The following is a 17,413-nucleotide window of genomic DNA, read 5'->3' as shown; positions in this document are numbered from 1 at the left end:
GACTGACTCACATTTTTCTAAAAGCCATATTTGTATCACATACTATCTGCTAGTTACTAGATTTATGCTAAATAATTTATCTGGTGAAGGCAGTGGCCCGGTGTTATTGTTTGGATGTTCTTGACTAGTTCAGAAGGAATATTTAAACCCACAGTGGTCTGCGCATATGATTGAGGATAAAAAAGAGGAAATTTGTGCTTTAGTAGTGAGTGCAATGCTTTTCATTTCTTGAAAGACTAAATTACTACCTCGGATAAGAGTATTAGAACAATGGCTCCATCTTTCTACTGACAAAGAATATCCAAGATCGGAACACTCCATTGCACCCACCTTTACATGAGAAGGTAGTGCATTAAACAGAGAATATATACAGAAAATCATGCCTCTACCAAATGGATAATCCACTTAAAAAACATAGTATTAGGTAGGATATGGGTGTTAGGAAGACAAAAATTTATTTGGTTAAGGTGAAAAAGTTCCAATTGTGAATGTTTGTTTATGCAAGACCTTAAATTTGGCTTAAAAACGATCCCCAGATCGTAAGTTTGTGAAAATAGTAAAATATGAATCCACCAGTGAAAGGCCCGGCTCTCCATACCTGGAGGAGACACTGGGGCAGATTTATCAAGCAGTCTGAAAGTCAGAATATTTCCAGTTGCCCATGGCAACCAATCACAGCTCAGCTTTCATTTCACCAGTGCTCATGAATATTTTAAAGGGGAGCTGTGATTGGTTGCCATGGGCAATTGGAAATATTCTGACTTTCAGACTGCTTGATAAATCTGCCTCACTGTTTATGGAAGATAGTGTGTAAAGGTGAAGCAAGATTGAAGCTTGAAGCTTAAAGAGGACCTGTCACCCCCGAAAAATACCCCCACCAAATATGTTCCCCCTAATCCTGTCCCCAGCCCCTTTATATTTAATCAATTTTTATTACAATTTGTGTGTGCAAACATAGTTTTAATTGATCCGACCTCCTACCAAATAAGAGGTCGGATCGTCGTACAGGTCCCCTGGCAGTTGGCCGTATTCATGAGGGGGCCGGCCGACACACATCAGCGCATGTATTGCGCAATTGTGGCCGGCTCTATGCGATGCGGTGCGCTTATTCAGAGCGTCGGTTGAATGTTCGGCTGGCATTGTGAATAAGCCCCTCTGCGGCCGCTGTGAGCGCGCCACATCGCATAGAGTTGGCAGTGATTGCGCCATACATGCACTTCTTTCGACGATTCTTACATGTCCCTGACTGACAGGGCATGGAGGGGGGGTGTCGGCCGGTCCACTCATGAATACAACCGACTGCCAGGGGACCTGTACGACGATCTGACCTCTTATTTGGTATATAAAGCTATGTTGGCACACAAAAATTGTAATAAAAATTTAATACATTTTAAGGGGCTGGGGTCAGGATTAGGGGGAACATATTTGGTGGGAGTATTTTTTGGGGGTGATAGGTCCTCTTTAAAGCTTAACTCCGAAGTTACCTGGCTAAATATAGCTAATTTTAGCACAAGTAGAAAGAGCCCTAGACAACAATTACAACAATACCTATCTCATGCTATATCAGATATATCAGATCCAGCCTGATTTATCTATTAGTCCTACTTGTAAAATCCTATCCAGATTCAACTGATTACATCCCATAATGGTGATTTTTAGCTATTTGCTAAAATAAGAGTACAGTCATGGTCAAAAATTTTGAGAATGACACAAATATTATATTTTCACATGATCTGTTGCCCTCTTGACAGTTAGAATGAGTTAATGCAACAAGTCAATATTTGCAGTGTTGACCCTTCTTCAGGACCTCTGCAATTCAGTCCATTCTTGCACAATCAATGCTTGCATTTTGACACAATTTGTTGTTTTTTCTCAATGGGATTAAGATCTGGGGAGTTTCCAGGCCATGGACCCAAAATCTCTATGTTTTGTTCCCTGAGCCATTTAGTTATCACCTTTGCTTTATGGCAAGGTGCTCCATCATGCTGGAAAAGGCATTTTTGATCACCAAACTGCTCTTGGATGGTTAGAAGAAGTTGCTCTTGGAGGACATTTTGGTACCATTCTTTATTCATGGGTGTGTTTTTAGGTAACACTGTGAGAGAGCCGATTTCCTTAGCTGAGAAGCAACCCCACATATGAATGGTTACAGGATGCTTTACAGTTGGCATGAGACAAGACGGGTGGTATCGCTCACCTTGTCTTCTCCGAACAAGCTGTTTTCCAGATGTTCCAAACAATCGGAAAGGGGATTCATCCAAGAGAATTACTTTACCCCAGTCCTCAGCAGTCCACTTCCTGTACCTTTTGCAGAATATCAGTCTGTCCCTGATGGTTTTTCTGGAGAGAAGTGGCTTCTTTGCTGCCCTCCTTGACACCAGGCCTTGATCCAAGAGTCTCCGCCTCACAGTGCGTGCAGATGCACTTACACCTGCCTGCTGCCATTCCTGAGCAAGCTCTGCAGTGCTGGTAGCCCGATCCCGAAGCTGAAACACTTTTAAGAGACGGTCCTGGCGCTTGCTGGTCCTTCTTGGGCGCCCTGGAGCCTTTTTGGCAACAATGGATCCTCTCTCCTAGGATTCATTGATGATGCTATAGATTGTTGACTTAGGTGCAATCTTTCTAGGTGTGATACTCTTCCCTGTTAGGCCAGTTTTGTGAAGTGCAATGATGACTAGACATGTTTCTTTAGAGATAACCATGGTTAACAGAAGAGAAACAATGATGCCAAGCACCAGCATCCTTTTAAAGTGTCCAGTGGTGTGATTCTTACTTAAAGGGGTATTCCAGGAATATGAACGTCTGATACCAAAACTCATAATGCTATAAATAAATGAATACAACAAAATTCAATGTCATTAGTCACAAAATGGATTTTAAATAGTTTGATTTTATGATTCACAAAATTTTATGGCCTCTCTAAAGTCTTCACCAAGATGGCTGCCACTGGGAACTACAAGTCCAAAGATCCTTTAGTTCTCAGTAACTCCTCCTGCCTCTTATGCTCGGCTCCCAGTGATGATGTAACAGGTTTTCTTGCACTGTTACCATAGTAATGATGTGTAACTGCCATCACCAAAACGCTGGCCATACTGGATGCACTGCAACCAACCGACTACAGCCAAAGATAGTGGTGGTCACATGACCCTGCCCAGCCAGGTGCAGGACATGTGATGTGGACATGTGACCAGCGGCCATCTTCTGTCCTGTGTATGCTCTGCAACAGACTGCACGGAGGAAATCAACGGACTGATTAAAGGGCCGGTAGCATTTTAATTCTTCATTACAGTCTATGTCACCAGCATTTTTCTGCTAACGGGAGCAAAATTTTAAATAACAACTACCGTATTTTCCGGGCCATTAGGCGGATGCGCCTTATATATGGAATAATTCCATATATAAGGCGCATCGCACTATAAGGCGCAGGGTCCGGGGGCGTGGCGGAGGTCCGGGGGCGGAGCGGAGACCCGACGAGAAGAGACGCGACGCGACCCGAAGACGAGACCCGCGGCGACGCGGCGACGCGGAGAAGGTGAGTGGGGAAGGTGAGGGGAAGGTGGAGGAGGGCAGCGGACCATACTTACAAAGGTCCCCGCTACCGGAGACAGCAGATCTCCAGCGGGAACTGCAGACCGACGCGGCAGAAGTTGTTTGTGCCGCGTGGACTGCAGTTCCCGCTGGAGATCTGCTGTCTCCGGTAGCGGGGACCTTTGTAAGTATGGTCCGCTGCCCTCATATAGGGCGCACCGGACTATAAGGCGCACTTTGGATTTCCAAGGAAATCCAAGGCTTTTAAGTGCGCCTTATAGTCCGGAAAATACGGTAATTACATATTATCTTATATTTTACTGACTCATTTGTATATGAATTATGCTGATTCCTGGAATACCCCTTTAATCATGACAGATTGATCTCCAGCCCTGTCCTCATCAACACCCACACCTGTGTTAATGGAGCAATCACTGAAACGATGTTAGCTGCTCCTTTTAAGCCAGGCCAGCAATGAAGTTGAAATGTGTTTTGGGGGAAAAAGTTCATTTTCTAGGCAAATATTGACTTTGCAATTAATTGCTGTTAAGCTGATCACTCTTTATAACATTCTGGAGTATATGCAAATTGCCATTAAAAAACCTGATGCAGTAGACTTTGTAAAAATTTGGGGGGATTTGGGGAGTTTAGTGGTACTGTGTTCAGGGCCCCCCTAATTTGCAATCAATGAAGTAATCCCCCCCCCCCCCACACCAGCACTTCTCTTCCTGGGGTGCCATCCGGCCCTCAATCAAAATCAGTGCTGTGTGCACCTTTAAAGCACACATAGCACTGATCACTGGACGCAGGCAGTGATGTTACCACTGCCTGTGTCCTTCGTGCAACCCTTGCGCCACTGGCAATGCTTAAGCGATGGGTCATAAAAAGCAGGATGCTGGCCATACATCGATGCTGTCGATGAGGACCACTGGAGCGCAGGAAGGCGAATATAATTTTTTTTTTTTAGCTTTGCAGCTATGTACCAAGGAGGCATGTGCTGTGGCTATCTATGTACCGAGGGGGCATGTGCTAGAGCTATGTATGTACAGAGGGCGCATATGTTGGGTTTATCTATATACAAAGTACAGGAACTTTGCTCATCTTGGTATATAATGGGAAATTCATATGCTCAGGGGGGCCCTGTTGAGTGGTGAATGGTGAACTGTTTGTCTGTCTATGTGTTTGTACCTTTTCTTCTTTTTCTCCTCCTGCTGGCCCGCAAACCTTTGTCTCTGTCCACTATTGTTTCAACAGACAAACCAGTTCAGCAGTTACCACTCAGCATTACCTGATCTTACCTGTGTGCAAAACCTGAGCAGAGGGTGAGCTGGGGTTATATAGCCTGTACCTGATTACTGCCAGGTGATGCAGAGCTGAAGCCATGCGGTTTCTGTTTGTATTTCTTACTTTGGTTACTTTGTGTATATTGTAAACTCACCTTTATTTTTATATTGTGTATTATACTGTATTGTGGTATTTAATTACACCTGTGTGTACATGGATTGTCTCTAGGTCACAGTGTCTGATCTGATCACAGGGGAGCTGCTTGTTCCAAGGTAGCTGCAACCTGACCCCTGAATTATCTGGATCTTTGTTCTGTACATTTTATTTTTGTGCAAATAAATGCAAGCCTTTTCTTTGGACCTGAAGCCTGAGTAAAGACTTCTTTTTTTTAACGGCCAGAAGACCCCACATCTCAACATATGGTGGCAGCGGTGGGATGCCTGTTTGTACTGGACTAAGTACAGTTTACTAAACTGGCAGAGGGATCTCGCCAAAAGGCAAAAGCAACTCCTGTGTTGGAGATGGAGACCACCCAGCCAGAGGTATGCAAACCTGTGATTCCAGAGGAGGGCGCTGCAGCTGGTACTGATCCACCAGTGAGTGCAACTGCTCCAAAAAACATTGAGGAACTCCTTGTATGGTTGGTCAAAGAGTTGCTCAAGCAAACAAGTTGCCTGAAGATCAATGGGACATTTGAGAGACTATTTACAACCTGCTACTGTTAACTCCCAGATTGTGACTGCCTTGATTGATCTCGAAGAAAGAAATGGAGCTCCGCACCAGTGCCAGGGTAAAAATTGTTTCTTGTCCGTCCGGACTTTATTTTGTAAATATATTTAAAATATACATGGCATGTCCCCTAGACCATATAGAGCAGGGGTAGGGAACCTATGGCTCGGGAGCCAGATATGGCTCTTTTGTTGGCTGCATCTGGCTCTCAGACAGATCTTTAATAAATAGTGATGGCTGCTGTGTGTCTTAGACTAATCACTGGACACAAGCAGTGATGTTACCGCTGCCTACGTCCTTTGTATGACCCAGGCGCCATCGCCGCCATTGTCTAAACCTGGGTCAAAGAGAAGAGCATGGGAGTGATGAGGAGCTGGCTGCAGGGAGCGCTGGTAAGTGAATATTCATTTTTTCATTCATTTTTGCTGTGACTACCTATCTACTGGGGGGCATGTGCTGTGGCTACCTATCTACTGGGGGGCATGTGCTATGGCTACCTATCTACTGGGGGGCATGTGCTATGGCTACCTATCTACTGGGAGTGTGTGCTGTGGCTACCTATCTACTGGGAGTGTGTGCTGTGGCTACCTATCTACTGGCAGTGTGTGCTGTGGCTACCTATCTACTGGCAGTGTGTGCTGTGGCTACCTATCTACTGGGAGTGTGTGCTGTGGCTACCTATCTACTGGGAGTGTGTGCTGTGGCTACCTATCTACTGGCAGTGTGTGCTGTGGCTACCTATCTACTGGCAGTGTGTGCTGTGGCTACCTATCTACTGGCAGTGTGTGCTGTGGCTACCTATCTACTGGCAGTGTGTGCTGTGGCTACCTATCTACTGGGGGGCATGTGCTATGGCTACCTATCTACTGGGGGGCATGTGCTGTGGCTACCTATCTACTGGGGGGCATGTGCTATGGCTACCTATCTACTGGGGGGCATGTGCTATGGCTACCTATCTACTGGGGGGCATGTGCTATGGCTACCTATCTACTGGGGGGCATGTGCTATGGCTACCTATCTACTGGGGGGCATGTGCTATGGCTACCTATCTACTGGGAGTGTGTGCTGTGGCTACCTATCTACTCGGGTTTTGTGCTGGGGCTACCCATCTACTGGGAGGCATGAGGTGGGTGTCAGGATTTAGAGTAGTGAGCCCCCTGGACCACCACGGACGATGATGTAAGGAGACGCCTGGGATCAGAATCTAAGTGGCACCGGTCCTCACCAGAGCCCACCGCAAAGTAGGATGGTCTCGCTGCAGTGTGGTACCACCAGGTCATTCCACAGTGGCAGCCAAGATCGAGGTACAGGATCACTAGGCAGTCTCGTGGTCAGGAACAGGCAGACAGTCAAGGCAGGCGGCAATGATGTGAGGTCGGGGACGGAGCAAGAGGTCAGGGCTGGCAGTGAAGGAACAGAATCAGGAACAGGTTCGGGGTCACAACGGGAGGTCAACACTTGGGAAGGAAACACTGTGGAAAGCTTCCTCATAGGCAGAAGCACTAAGATCCGGCGGGCAATTCTGGGAGCCGCCGGTCTTTATAGGAATCCGGGAAGTTGGCAGAGCCAATCAGTGGCGTGCTGGCCCTTTAAATCTGCGAATGCCAGCGCTTGCGCGCTGGGCAGCCAGGGCTGGATAATGAACGTGAAGAGGTAAGTGAGCCTGGTAAGGGGCACCGTCACGGAGAGGGGCACGGGTGTGCCTGCGATCCAAGACGTAGATCCCAGGGGTACCCGTGACAATGGGACTACCTATCTACTGGGGGACATGTGCATATTGTACGGCTCTTACGGAATAACACTTTAAAATATGTGGCGTTCATGGCTCTCTCAGCCAAAAAGGTTCCTGACCCCTGATATAGAGGTTATATTCCTCTATATGGTCTAGGGGACATGCCATGTATATTTTAAATATATTTACAAAATAAAGTTGGGACGGAGAGAAACAATTTTTACCCTGGCACTGGTGCGGAGCTCCATTTCTTTCTTCGAGGTTCTGGATTGTACACTACGTCAGTGTGGATCTCCTGCACATGCGAATGGGATAAGTTGGTGAGCTACAAAACTTTTTTCTTATGCCTTGATTGATACTGGGAGCCAGCAGTCTCTGATAAGATCAGACTTGGTGAAATCTGCTAATACTACAGGTCATTTGTTCCTAACTTGTGTGCATGGTGATAAAAAGATGCACCCTAAAACTGTGATACCTATACAAATAGCTGATGTAGAAGTGTCTTTAGAAATGGGAATTGTCCCAAAATTACCATATCCTGTGGTTTTGGGCCAAGACCTACCTGGTTTTTGTAGCATGATTAAAAGTGACAGTTTAACTTCTGCTGTGGCCACAAGGTCTCAAGTTAAAAATGTGTCTGATGCAGAATCTGTGGGTGGCATATTTCCATTGCACGATGATGTTTTCCATGGTAGTGGCAAAGTTCACCTTTCTAGGAGAGAAATGCGTATTTCTCGTGCGAAATGGCGGTCTGCGCATTCTCTCTTAGAAAAAGGATGCCTAAAAGGGGAAAATATATCCGTTAAACAAAAACAAGATGGCACCCTTGCTTCAGCGTTTTCTCAGGTTAAAAATGAAGGGGAACCCAAACAGTTTCCTATGTACACTTTAAAAAAATGACCTCTTGTATAGGGTTTGTGAGCATCCAAAGACAAAAGAAAAAGTATGGCAACTCGTGGTTCCCTCTGAATACAGAGAGTCAATTATGAAAGTAGCTCACAGTATACCACTATCTGGACACCTGGGTAGGAATAAAACACTGTCAGGGATACTAACTCGATTCTTTTGGCCTAAAGTACATGCAGATGTTGCCAATTTTTGTGACTCTTGTCCAGAATGTCAGCATTTTTCCGCAGGTAACAAAAAATGTAAGCTGATTCCTGTACCTGTGGTTGATACTCCCTTTGAAAGAATAGCTCTGGATATACACTCACCGACCACTTTATTAGGTACACCTGTCCAACTGCTCGTTAACACTTAATTTCTAATCAGCCAATCACATGGAGGCAACTAAGTACATTTAGGCATGTAGCCATGGTCAAGACAATCTCCTGCAGTTCAAACCGAGCATCAGTATGCGGAAGAAAGGTGATTTGAGTGCCTTTGAACGTGGCATGGTTGTTGGTGCCAGAAGGGCTGGTCTGAGTATTTCAGAAACTGCTGATCTCCTGGGATTTTCAGCACAACCATCTCTAGGGTTTACAGAGAATGGTCCGAAAAAGAAAAAACATCCAGTGAGCGGCAGTTCTGTGGGCGGAAATGCCTTGTTGATGCCAGAGGTCAGAGGAGAATGGGCAGACTGGTTCGAGCTGATAGAAAGGCAACAGTGACTCAAATCGCCACCCGTTACAACCAAGGTAGGCAGAAGAGCATCTCTGAGCGCACAGTACGTCGAACTTTGAGGCAGATGGGCTACAGCAGCAGAAGACCACACCGGGTGCCACTCCTTTCAGCTAAGAACAGGAAACTGAGGCTACAATTTGCACAAGCTGATCGAAATTGGACAGAAGAAGATTGGAAAAACGTTGCCTGGTCTGATGAGTCTCAATTTCTGCTGCGACATTCGGATGGTAGGGTCAGAATGTGGCGTCAACAACATGAAAGCATAGATCCATCCTGCCTTGTATCAACGGTTCAGGCTGGTGGTGGTGGTGTCATGGTGTGGGGAATATTTTCTTGGCACACTTTGGGCCCCTTGGCACCAATTGAGCATTGTTGCAACGCCACAGCCTACCTGAGTATTGTTGCTGACCATGTCCATCCCTTTATGACCACTATGTACCCAACATCTGATGGCTTCTTTCAGCAGGATAATGCGCCATGTCATAAAGCTGGAATCATCTCAGACTGGTTTCTTGAACATGACAATGAGTTCACTGTACTCAAATGGCCTCCACAGTCACCAGATCTCAATCCAATAGAGCATCTTTGGGATATGGTGGAACGGGAGATTCGCATCATGGATGTGCATCCGACAAATCTGCGGCAACTGTGTGATGCCATCATGTCAATATGGACCAACATCTCTGAGGAATGCTTCCAGCACCTTGTTGAATCTATGCCATGAAGAATTGAGGCAGTTCTGAAGGCAAAAGGGGGTCCAACCCGTTACTAACATAGTGTACCTAATAAAGTGGCCGGTGAGTGTAGTTGGTCCTCTTGAAAAAAGTAAAAAAGGTAACCAATATATTTTAGTTATAAGTGACTACATGACCCGCTATCCAGAGGCTATTCCCTTAAGAACTATCACCACAAAAAGAATTGCAGAGGAACTGATGAAGTTTTTCAGTCAGATGGGTATTCCTCACACAATTCTAACAGACCAAGGTTCAAATTTTCAGTCCAACTTAATGAAGCAAATCCATCAGATTTTTGGAATCCAGGCAGTAAGAACTGCTCCCTATCATCCACAAACAGATGGCTTGGTGGAGCGCTTCAACCAAACGCTTAAAAGAATGCTTTGCAAGTTTGTGGAACAATATCCAAAACAATGGGATCAGTTGCTCCCATATGTTTTGTTTGCCTATAGAGAGGTTCCACAGGCATCAACTGGTTTTTCTCCCTTTGAGTTACTCTATGGTAGAAGACCAAGGGGACCACTGGATGTGATCAAAGAACACTGGGAAAACCCTAGCCCAAACCAAAAAACCTTAGTGGAGTATGTCCTCTCAATGAGGGACAAACTTGCCGAGCTAGCAGAGTTTATGAAGGTCAACGTTACAGATGCACAATCCCACATGAAACAATGGTATGACGAAAATGCTAAAGATAAATGCTTAATACCCGGGGATAAGGTTCTACTGTTACTGCCAACATCTGATAACAAATTGCTAGCAAGGTGGCAGGGACCCTTTGAGGTCTTGCGTCAAACTGGTCCAGTAGATTATGAGATTTTTATGCCTGGCAGGGTTCAGGAAAAGAAAATCTTCCATGGCAATCTACTTAAAAAAGACCAAATGTGGCCTGTACAATTCTTTCAGAATGTCGTCCAAATCTACTTGATCAGGCTTATTCTATTCTGTCCCCCGTTAGTTCTCATGTGTCTGATATTCAGAGGAGAAGTGAACTTTCTGATGACCAGAACAAAGACTTAGACCATTTGTTGCTGAAGCATGAACACACCTTTGTATCTACACCAGGTCACACCAAGTTAGTCCAACATGTGATTGACACTGGTGATGCCAAACCAATACGTCAAAAAACCCTACAGGGTGCCTGAAAAACTTAAGCCTATGATGGACATGGAAGTTCAAAACATGCTAAAATTAGGGGTCATTGAACCATCCTGCAGTCCTTGGTGCTCCCCCATTGTTGTTCTACCCAAGAAAAATGGGGACATTAGAATTAGAGATTCTGTATTGATTTTAGAAAACTCAATCAGATCTCAAAATTTGACAGCTACCCTATGCCCCATATTGATGACCTAATAAGTAGCTTGGGATAAGCCCAGTATATATCTATATTTGATCTGACTAAGGGCTATTGGCAGATACCACTTGAAGGTAATTCCTGCAGCTTTTACCACCCCACAGGGCTTGTGTTCAGTTTACCTGTATGCCATTTGGCCTCCATAATGCCCCTGCTACATTCCAAAGGATAATGGATACAGTACCACATCAGACCACACTCCTCATACTGTGCCACTTACCTTGATGATGTAATTGTCTTTAGTTCCGATTGGAAGTCTCATCTTTTGCATCTGGAAAATGTCATCTCAGCCTTGGCTAAAGCTGGACAATCAATCCAACAAAATGTACCATAGCTTAGAAAGAAACCTCTTATCTTGGATACATTGTAGGTGGTGGGGAAATGAATCACTCTACGGCGCAGAGGTACAGGGAATGCTACCTTCCCTTTTTTTGTGTGCTGTTTACAAGTTCCTTAAGTATCTCTCTAGTTATCTATATCCTATAATCTGACCATTTATATATCTCACTTTTTCTCTATATATTTTTCAATCAATCTTCTATTTCTCTTCTACTGTATTTATCTCTCATATCCATCTCCTGTATATATCATCTACTTTATAGTTCTGCATCTAGAAATCTCTAGAATCTTTCATATTTGTCTTCTATCATTATAATTATTAATTCCTTTATATAGCGTACACAGATTACGCAGCACTGCACTGAGCTTGCCAGATCAGTCCCTGTCCCCAATGGGGCTCACAATCTATTCAACCTACCAGTAATTTTTTTTTTGAGTATGGGAGAAAACCGGAGGACCCAGAGGCAACCCACGCAAACACAGAGAGAACATACAAATTCTTTGCAGATGTTGACCAGCGCTGCAAGGCTGTAGTGCTCACCACCGATCCACCATGCTGCCCATCAATCTCCCTATCATCTATCTCCTATAAATTTCTCCCATATTACAGTTTGTTTTACCATACTAAAGGAGCCTCCTACTGACTGTGACTGGTCATAAAATAGTTTTATTTTGGGGCCCCACTTTTAGTTTTGCCTAGGGCCCCACTTTGTCTAGAACCGGCCCTGATGGTAGCCTCGGGTCAAACGAAGGCTTTTGCAGATTCGTTACAATGAGCCAGTTGCTCATTGTAATGAGTGAGCTGCAAAAATGTCATATATTGCAAAACAGAAGTATTGCAATATATGGTAGGAACGATCTGACCATCTAGGGTTAATGCACCCTATATGGTCTAAGAAATAGTGAAAAAAAAAAAAAAAAAAAAAGTTTAAAAAATAAAAATTTTTATAAAATATTAAAATTCAAATCACCCCCCTTTCCCTAGAACTGATATAAAACATAATAAACAGTAAAAATCACAGACACATTAGGTATCGCCGCGTCCCAAAATGCCCAATCTATCAAAATATAAAAACGGTTACGGCCGGCGGTGACCTCTGAGACGGGAAATGGCGCCCAAATGTCCGAAATGCGACTTTTACACCTTTTTACATCACATAAAAAATGGAATAAAAAATGATCAAAATGTCGCACAGACCTCAAAATGGTAGCAATGCAAACGTCGTCTCATTACGCAAAAAATGACACTGCAGACAGCTCCGTGTGCCAAAGTATGAAAAAGTTATTTGCTTCAGAAGATGGCAAATTTTTTTTTTCTTTTTTGTACACATTCGTTTAATTTTTGAAAATGTATTAAAACACAATAAAACCTATATAAATTTGGTATCACCGCCATTGCCCCAAACCAAATAATAAAACTGAGGTATTATTTTGAGTGCACAGTCAAAGTCGTAAAAACTGAGCCCACAAGAACGTGACGCATGTGCATGTGCATTTTTTTTTCAATTTTACACATTTGGAATTTGTTTTCAGCTTCGCAGTACACGGCATGTTAAAATAAATAACATTACGGGAAAGTAAATTTTTTTACGCACAAAATAAGCCCTCACACAGGTCTGTACACGTAAAAATGAAAAAGTTATGGATTTTTGAAGGTAGAGAGCGAGAAATGAGCGAAAAAACCCTGCGTCCTTAAGCGGTTAAACCAGAAATTTCAAAAGTCACAACTGTAAAGGATGCCCCAACTCCAAAAACAAAGAAGGAAGTGAGGTCATTTTTAGTTCAGGCTGGCTATTACCGCCGATTTATTCCAAATTTTTCTGATTTAGCCCCCCTTTACGTGATCTTACAAAGAAAACAAAAAAAGAACCTTGTGGAATGGACACCTGATTGTGAAAAAGCATTTAATACTTTAAAAGAGAAATTGTGTAGTGCACCTGTATTAAATAACCCAAATTTTACTCTGCCATTTCAAGTCCAGGTTGATGTCTCAGAAAGGAGTATCGGGGCTGTTCTCTGCCAAATGCAGGATGGAGAAGAACATCCAATTCTGTATATTAGCAGAAAACTGTTCCCCAGAGAACTAAACTATTCTACAATAGAAAAGGAATGTTTAGCCATAAAATGGGCCATAGAAAGTCTACGTTATTATCTATTGGGTAAAGAATTTGTGTTAATTTCTGACCATCATCCTTTTGGTTGAATACAAAGAAGGGTAACAATGCTCATCTAACACGTTGGTACTTGGGCTTACAGCCTTACCGGTTCTTGGTACAGTACAAACCAGGGAGTCAGCATAAGAATGCCGATCACTTATCCCGATTTGGTACCCAAGTCCAAGAGAACTACTTTGTGGAAGGGCAAGCTTCCACTTAAGCAGGGAGGTATGTTGAGGGGTGAATGGTGAACTGTTTGTCTGTCTGTGTGTTTGTACCTTTTCTTTTTTTTTCAAAAAGTAAAAAAAGTGTTGCGACACTACTTACAGGAACGTTATACTACAAGTGTGAATATATTAACCAGAGTGCAAATTACTTGAAAACATTATCAGTGCAATAAGTGGAGAATGCTGTTTATTTTATGCTATGTGACTTTTAAAAATGCTATGAATTTTTGATGGTTGGAATGTGAACAGTTACCTACAACAGAATAAGATCTCATAAGCAATATCTTATACCACATATTCCTTTTTATTGTGGATTGTGTAATTAATCATCTGTATATAGCTACATATACTGGTCTTGTTTTATGTTTTTTTATGATTTGTATTAAAGATAAAGTATTTTAAACATATCTTTCCTCATATTGTATATAGCTCCAATAGGATGTGCTGAATGCTGGTGCTTTGGATACTTTTTGGAATTTTTTGAAATTACAACATGTATTTAAAAAGTTACCTGAATGGCATGTGATGGGTTGATGCTGCAAGTAATCTTCTACCCAAAATGCACAATCCAAAGCAAAGAGTTACCAAAACAGAATCTTCATCAGTGCCTTCATTCTAAAATATAGTATACATATACATATTTTACTGAATAACTAGCAAAACATATAGAATCATATAATGATGATGATTTATCCAAAGTATGTTATGAATCTACCAGCTGTTACCTTACAAAGCTACAGAAAGTTTTAGGTAACATCCCTAGAAAGCAGTGCAATCATGTGTATTTATGTGTGTTAATAGAAGCAGAAGTGTGATAAATGAATTTATATTATATGATTGTTGCTGATGTGAAAAGTTGGTCTTCTAGTGTTTAGTATGCCGGGTGAATTGGCTGCGTGTTACTGCTGCTCCATTGATGTATTTATTGATATTTTTATGTTTTAATTTTGTGGGACTAAATGCAGCTAAGCCCAGCAGAGTTTGTGGCGTGAGAGGAGCTTGCAGTGGAGATTGCCAATGGAGGAGGAGGAGATAGGAGGTGGAGGTCGGATGTGGGCCGGGGGAATGGCGGTGAGCAGAGGTCCTCCCCGAAGCCAACAAGGAGGAGGAAGGCACAAACAGTTGTCAAGACTACCGCCAGGATTTCTGGGTGAAGGCAGGCTGTGCTGCACAGCTGAAGCTTCTTGTGCAAGTGAGCTTGCTGGGACTTGGATGTATGCAGGAAGAGGGGAAGGTGCTGGCAGAAGACTTGGGCAGAACTGTGGACAAAGGAGAGGTACAGTTGATGGAGGTATGGCTGTGTGTGCTGGTAGGGGGTTGATAGGTCACCACATGCCTGATCACCAAGGTAGCCAAAATTAGGTCACTAGGGAGGGGATACCACATCCCAATTATAGTGCCAGGTGACCTAGGTGCAATGTTGAAGCTTAAATGGGCTCAAACAACTGGAGGGAAGAGGTTAACCATATATCCCCAATAGTGCCCACGATGACAGAGGCTATGGCCTTTCCCAAAAGGTCTGCACAAAAGCCTGTCTGCCAAATTACATCCCCAAACTGTCTAATATTAATTGGGACACCCAGAGGACTGCTGAAGTAAGTTTGCTGACACTTGTCCCTGTCTTTCGGATGAACTCAGTTCTATGCGTTTGGCGTCTGATGTCCAGTCCAGTATGAACAAGGACTCGAAATATGATCAGGAGACCTGTGCATGGAGAGCCCTAGTGACTCTAATTATAATACAAGGTAGACTGGACCATCTTCCCGAGTATAATGCAGTATTTAATAAGTCTGGAGAAGAGAAAGAGCATAGAACAGGGGGTTTTATTAAACAGATTATGTGGTCAAGACCAATATTATTACAACTGAAGAGGAAAATTAAGAGGTGTAAATTGCAATTCCCCCAAGAGATTATTAGACCTATTAGGGGGCATAGATCTGGATTCAAACGTAGTCTAATGTATAGGAAGTTCCATCCATTTATTCCGCCCATTCTGACGTTCATTCAGTGGTTAATAAGGTAGAAGAATTTATTGGATTACCTAACTTTTAAACAACTGCATTCTGCAATTTACTGAAACATGGCTGCATAAGGATGTGAATGGTGGTATGATTTCTTTCCATGGTTTTCATATGTCAGGGGAGATTGTGACATGCACTCTAGTGGGAAGAAGAAGGAACGTGGGTTTTTAATATATATAAATGATGGATGGTGCCCTGAAAATCAGGTTACAACAAGAGTTAAGTACTGCAGTAAGGATGTTAAGATGTTGGCAGTGGTAATTAGGCCATACTATCTGTAATGGGAGTTACAGGTGGTTTTTGGTGGTGACCTATATCCCCCCCATGTCTTGCTTACAAGCAGCTAGTGAGGTGTTGCAGGACAAGGTGGGAAGGCTGCAAACTAGGTATCCTATTAATTGTTTCGTAAATTTTATCCGGTGGTAAACTGCCTGAATAGAGGAGACAGGATCTTAGACCCAGCCTATGTGAAAGTACGAGATGCCTATAGTTCTGTGAAATTACCACCCTTAGGCAGGTCATATCATAGCTTGATTCCACCCAGTCATACCAAAAGCGCCAGTAAAAGAGCATTTTGTTAGCTGCTGGGCTAAGGAGACTGAGGAAGAGCTACAGTTGTGTTTCGAAACTACAGATTGGGACAGGTGAACCTGGATAGGGCAGTGGTGGTTGTAACTGACTATATTCATGATGATAGACTATGATAGACTATGACTAAAGACCTGTTGGTCTGAAACATGTCAGATGGCGATGGCATTCCGTTTTTAATAACTGTACAGTGCCTGTATTGTCCCTTTGTTTTGGATGAATAAAATTACCTAAAGAATATATCGGCCCCAGTGAGTGCCGATCTACTCTTTTACCTGCTGTTCCAATAGCCTATGTTATGTTTATTTCAAAATACCTTTGTTCATGCCAGCAGTGTGTGGTGAGTCCTGGGGGTCTCCCTTATTAGCCCCTCTACTGCTCCCTGAGGAGAATAAGACTCTTGACGTTTGAAATGCTCTAAACCCCCCCAGTCGAATCAGCTTCTATCTGATGAGGAAACCTTGCGCCTTTAGGTTATCACCACATAAAAACACATTTTATTTTTCCTTTTGATATCCCTGATGACTGGTTCTCTTTGATATATTTGAAGAGATGAAATACATTTTTTGTTCATTTTACAGGATTCAATACCTTAATTTCCCTTTTAGCACAGTATTGAATCCAGTCCAGGTAAACACCACAGAAGCTGGCTCTTGTAATACCCTGCAAGCATGGAATATAGTCTTCATCTACATTGATGTTAAAAATTGCCAGATCATATTCCACATGATTCCACCTGGTATATGGCTGAACAGCTTTCTGCATTGCTTCATCTTTAAGCCAGTGCAATAGTTTTGGTGATTTTACTGTAAAGTAAATTATGCTCTGTGAAAACAAATTAAACATGAAAATTTTATTCATGTGAAATAATATAACATAATCCATGTGACATTGTGACACAAAAGATAAAATGATTAAAATAGTATGAAATGAGACCTTTTCGGTGACATTCCTTTTTCAAATTTGTCATGATGAAGGGAGGAGGGGATTTTCAGGAGGACTCTGCTTGCTCTTGTCTCAGGATCTGGAAATTTGTTTTCATTGTCTTCTGTAAGCGATCCCCTTGCAATTACATACGTAGACTACTATGATGGGAAAGGT

The 17,413-nt window shown here is 43.0% G+C and overlaps 1 protein-coding gene across 2 annotated transcripts in view; it reads right to left on the bottom strand.

Annotated features, from left to right (window-relative positions):
* Window positions 1-17,413, bottom strand: part of PCNX2 (pecanex 2) — a 454,272-nt gene that overhangs the window by 67,750 nt on the left and 369,109 nt on the right. For both annotated transcript variants that reach the window (XM_072141166.1, XM_072141167.1), the window contains 2 exons: window positions 16,904-17,137; window positions 14,215-14,318 (listed from right to left, as the gene is read on the bottom strand). In XM_072141166.1, coding sequence (XP_071997267.1) covers window positions 14,215-14,318; window positions 16,904-17,137 — 338 coding nt within the window. The remainder of the gene's footprint in view (window positions 1-14,214; window positions 14,319-16,903; window positions 17,138-17,413) is intronic.

This window comes from Engystomops pustulosus, chromosome 3 (genome assembly GCF_040894005.1).
Source record: "Engystomops pustulosus chromosome 3, aEngPut4.maternal, whole genome shotgun sequence".
NCBI lineage: Eukaryota > Metazoa > Chordata > Amphibia > Anura > Leptodactylidae > Engystomops > Engystomops pustulosus.
The sequence above is the reverse complement of the archived record's forward strand: the minus strand, read 5'-3'. Positions and strand labels throughout refer to the sequence as shown.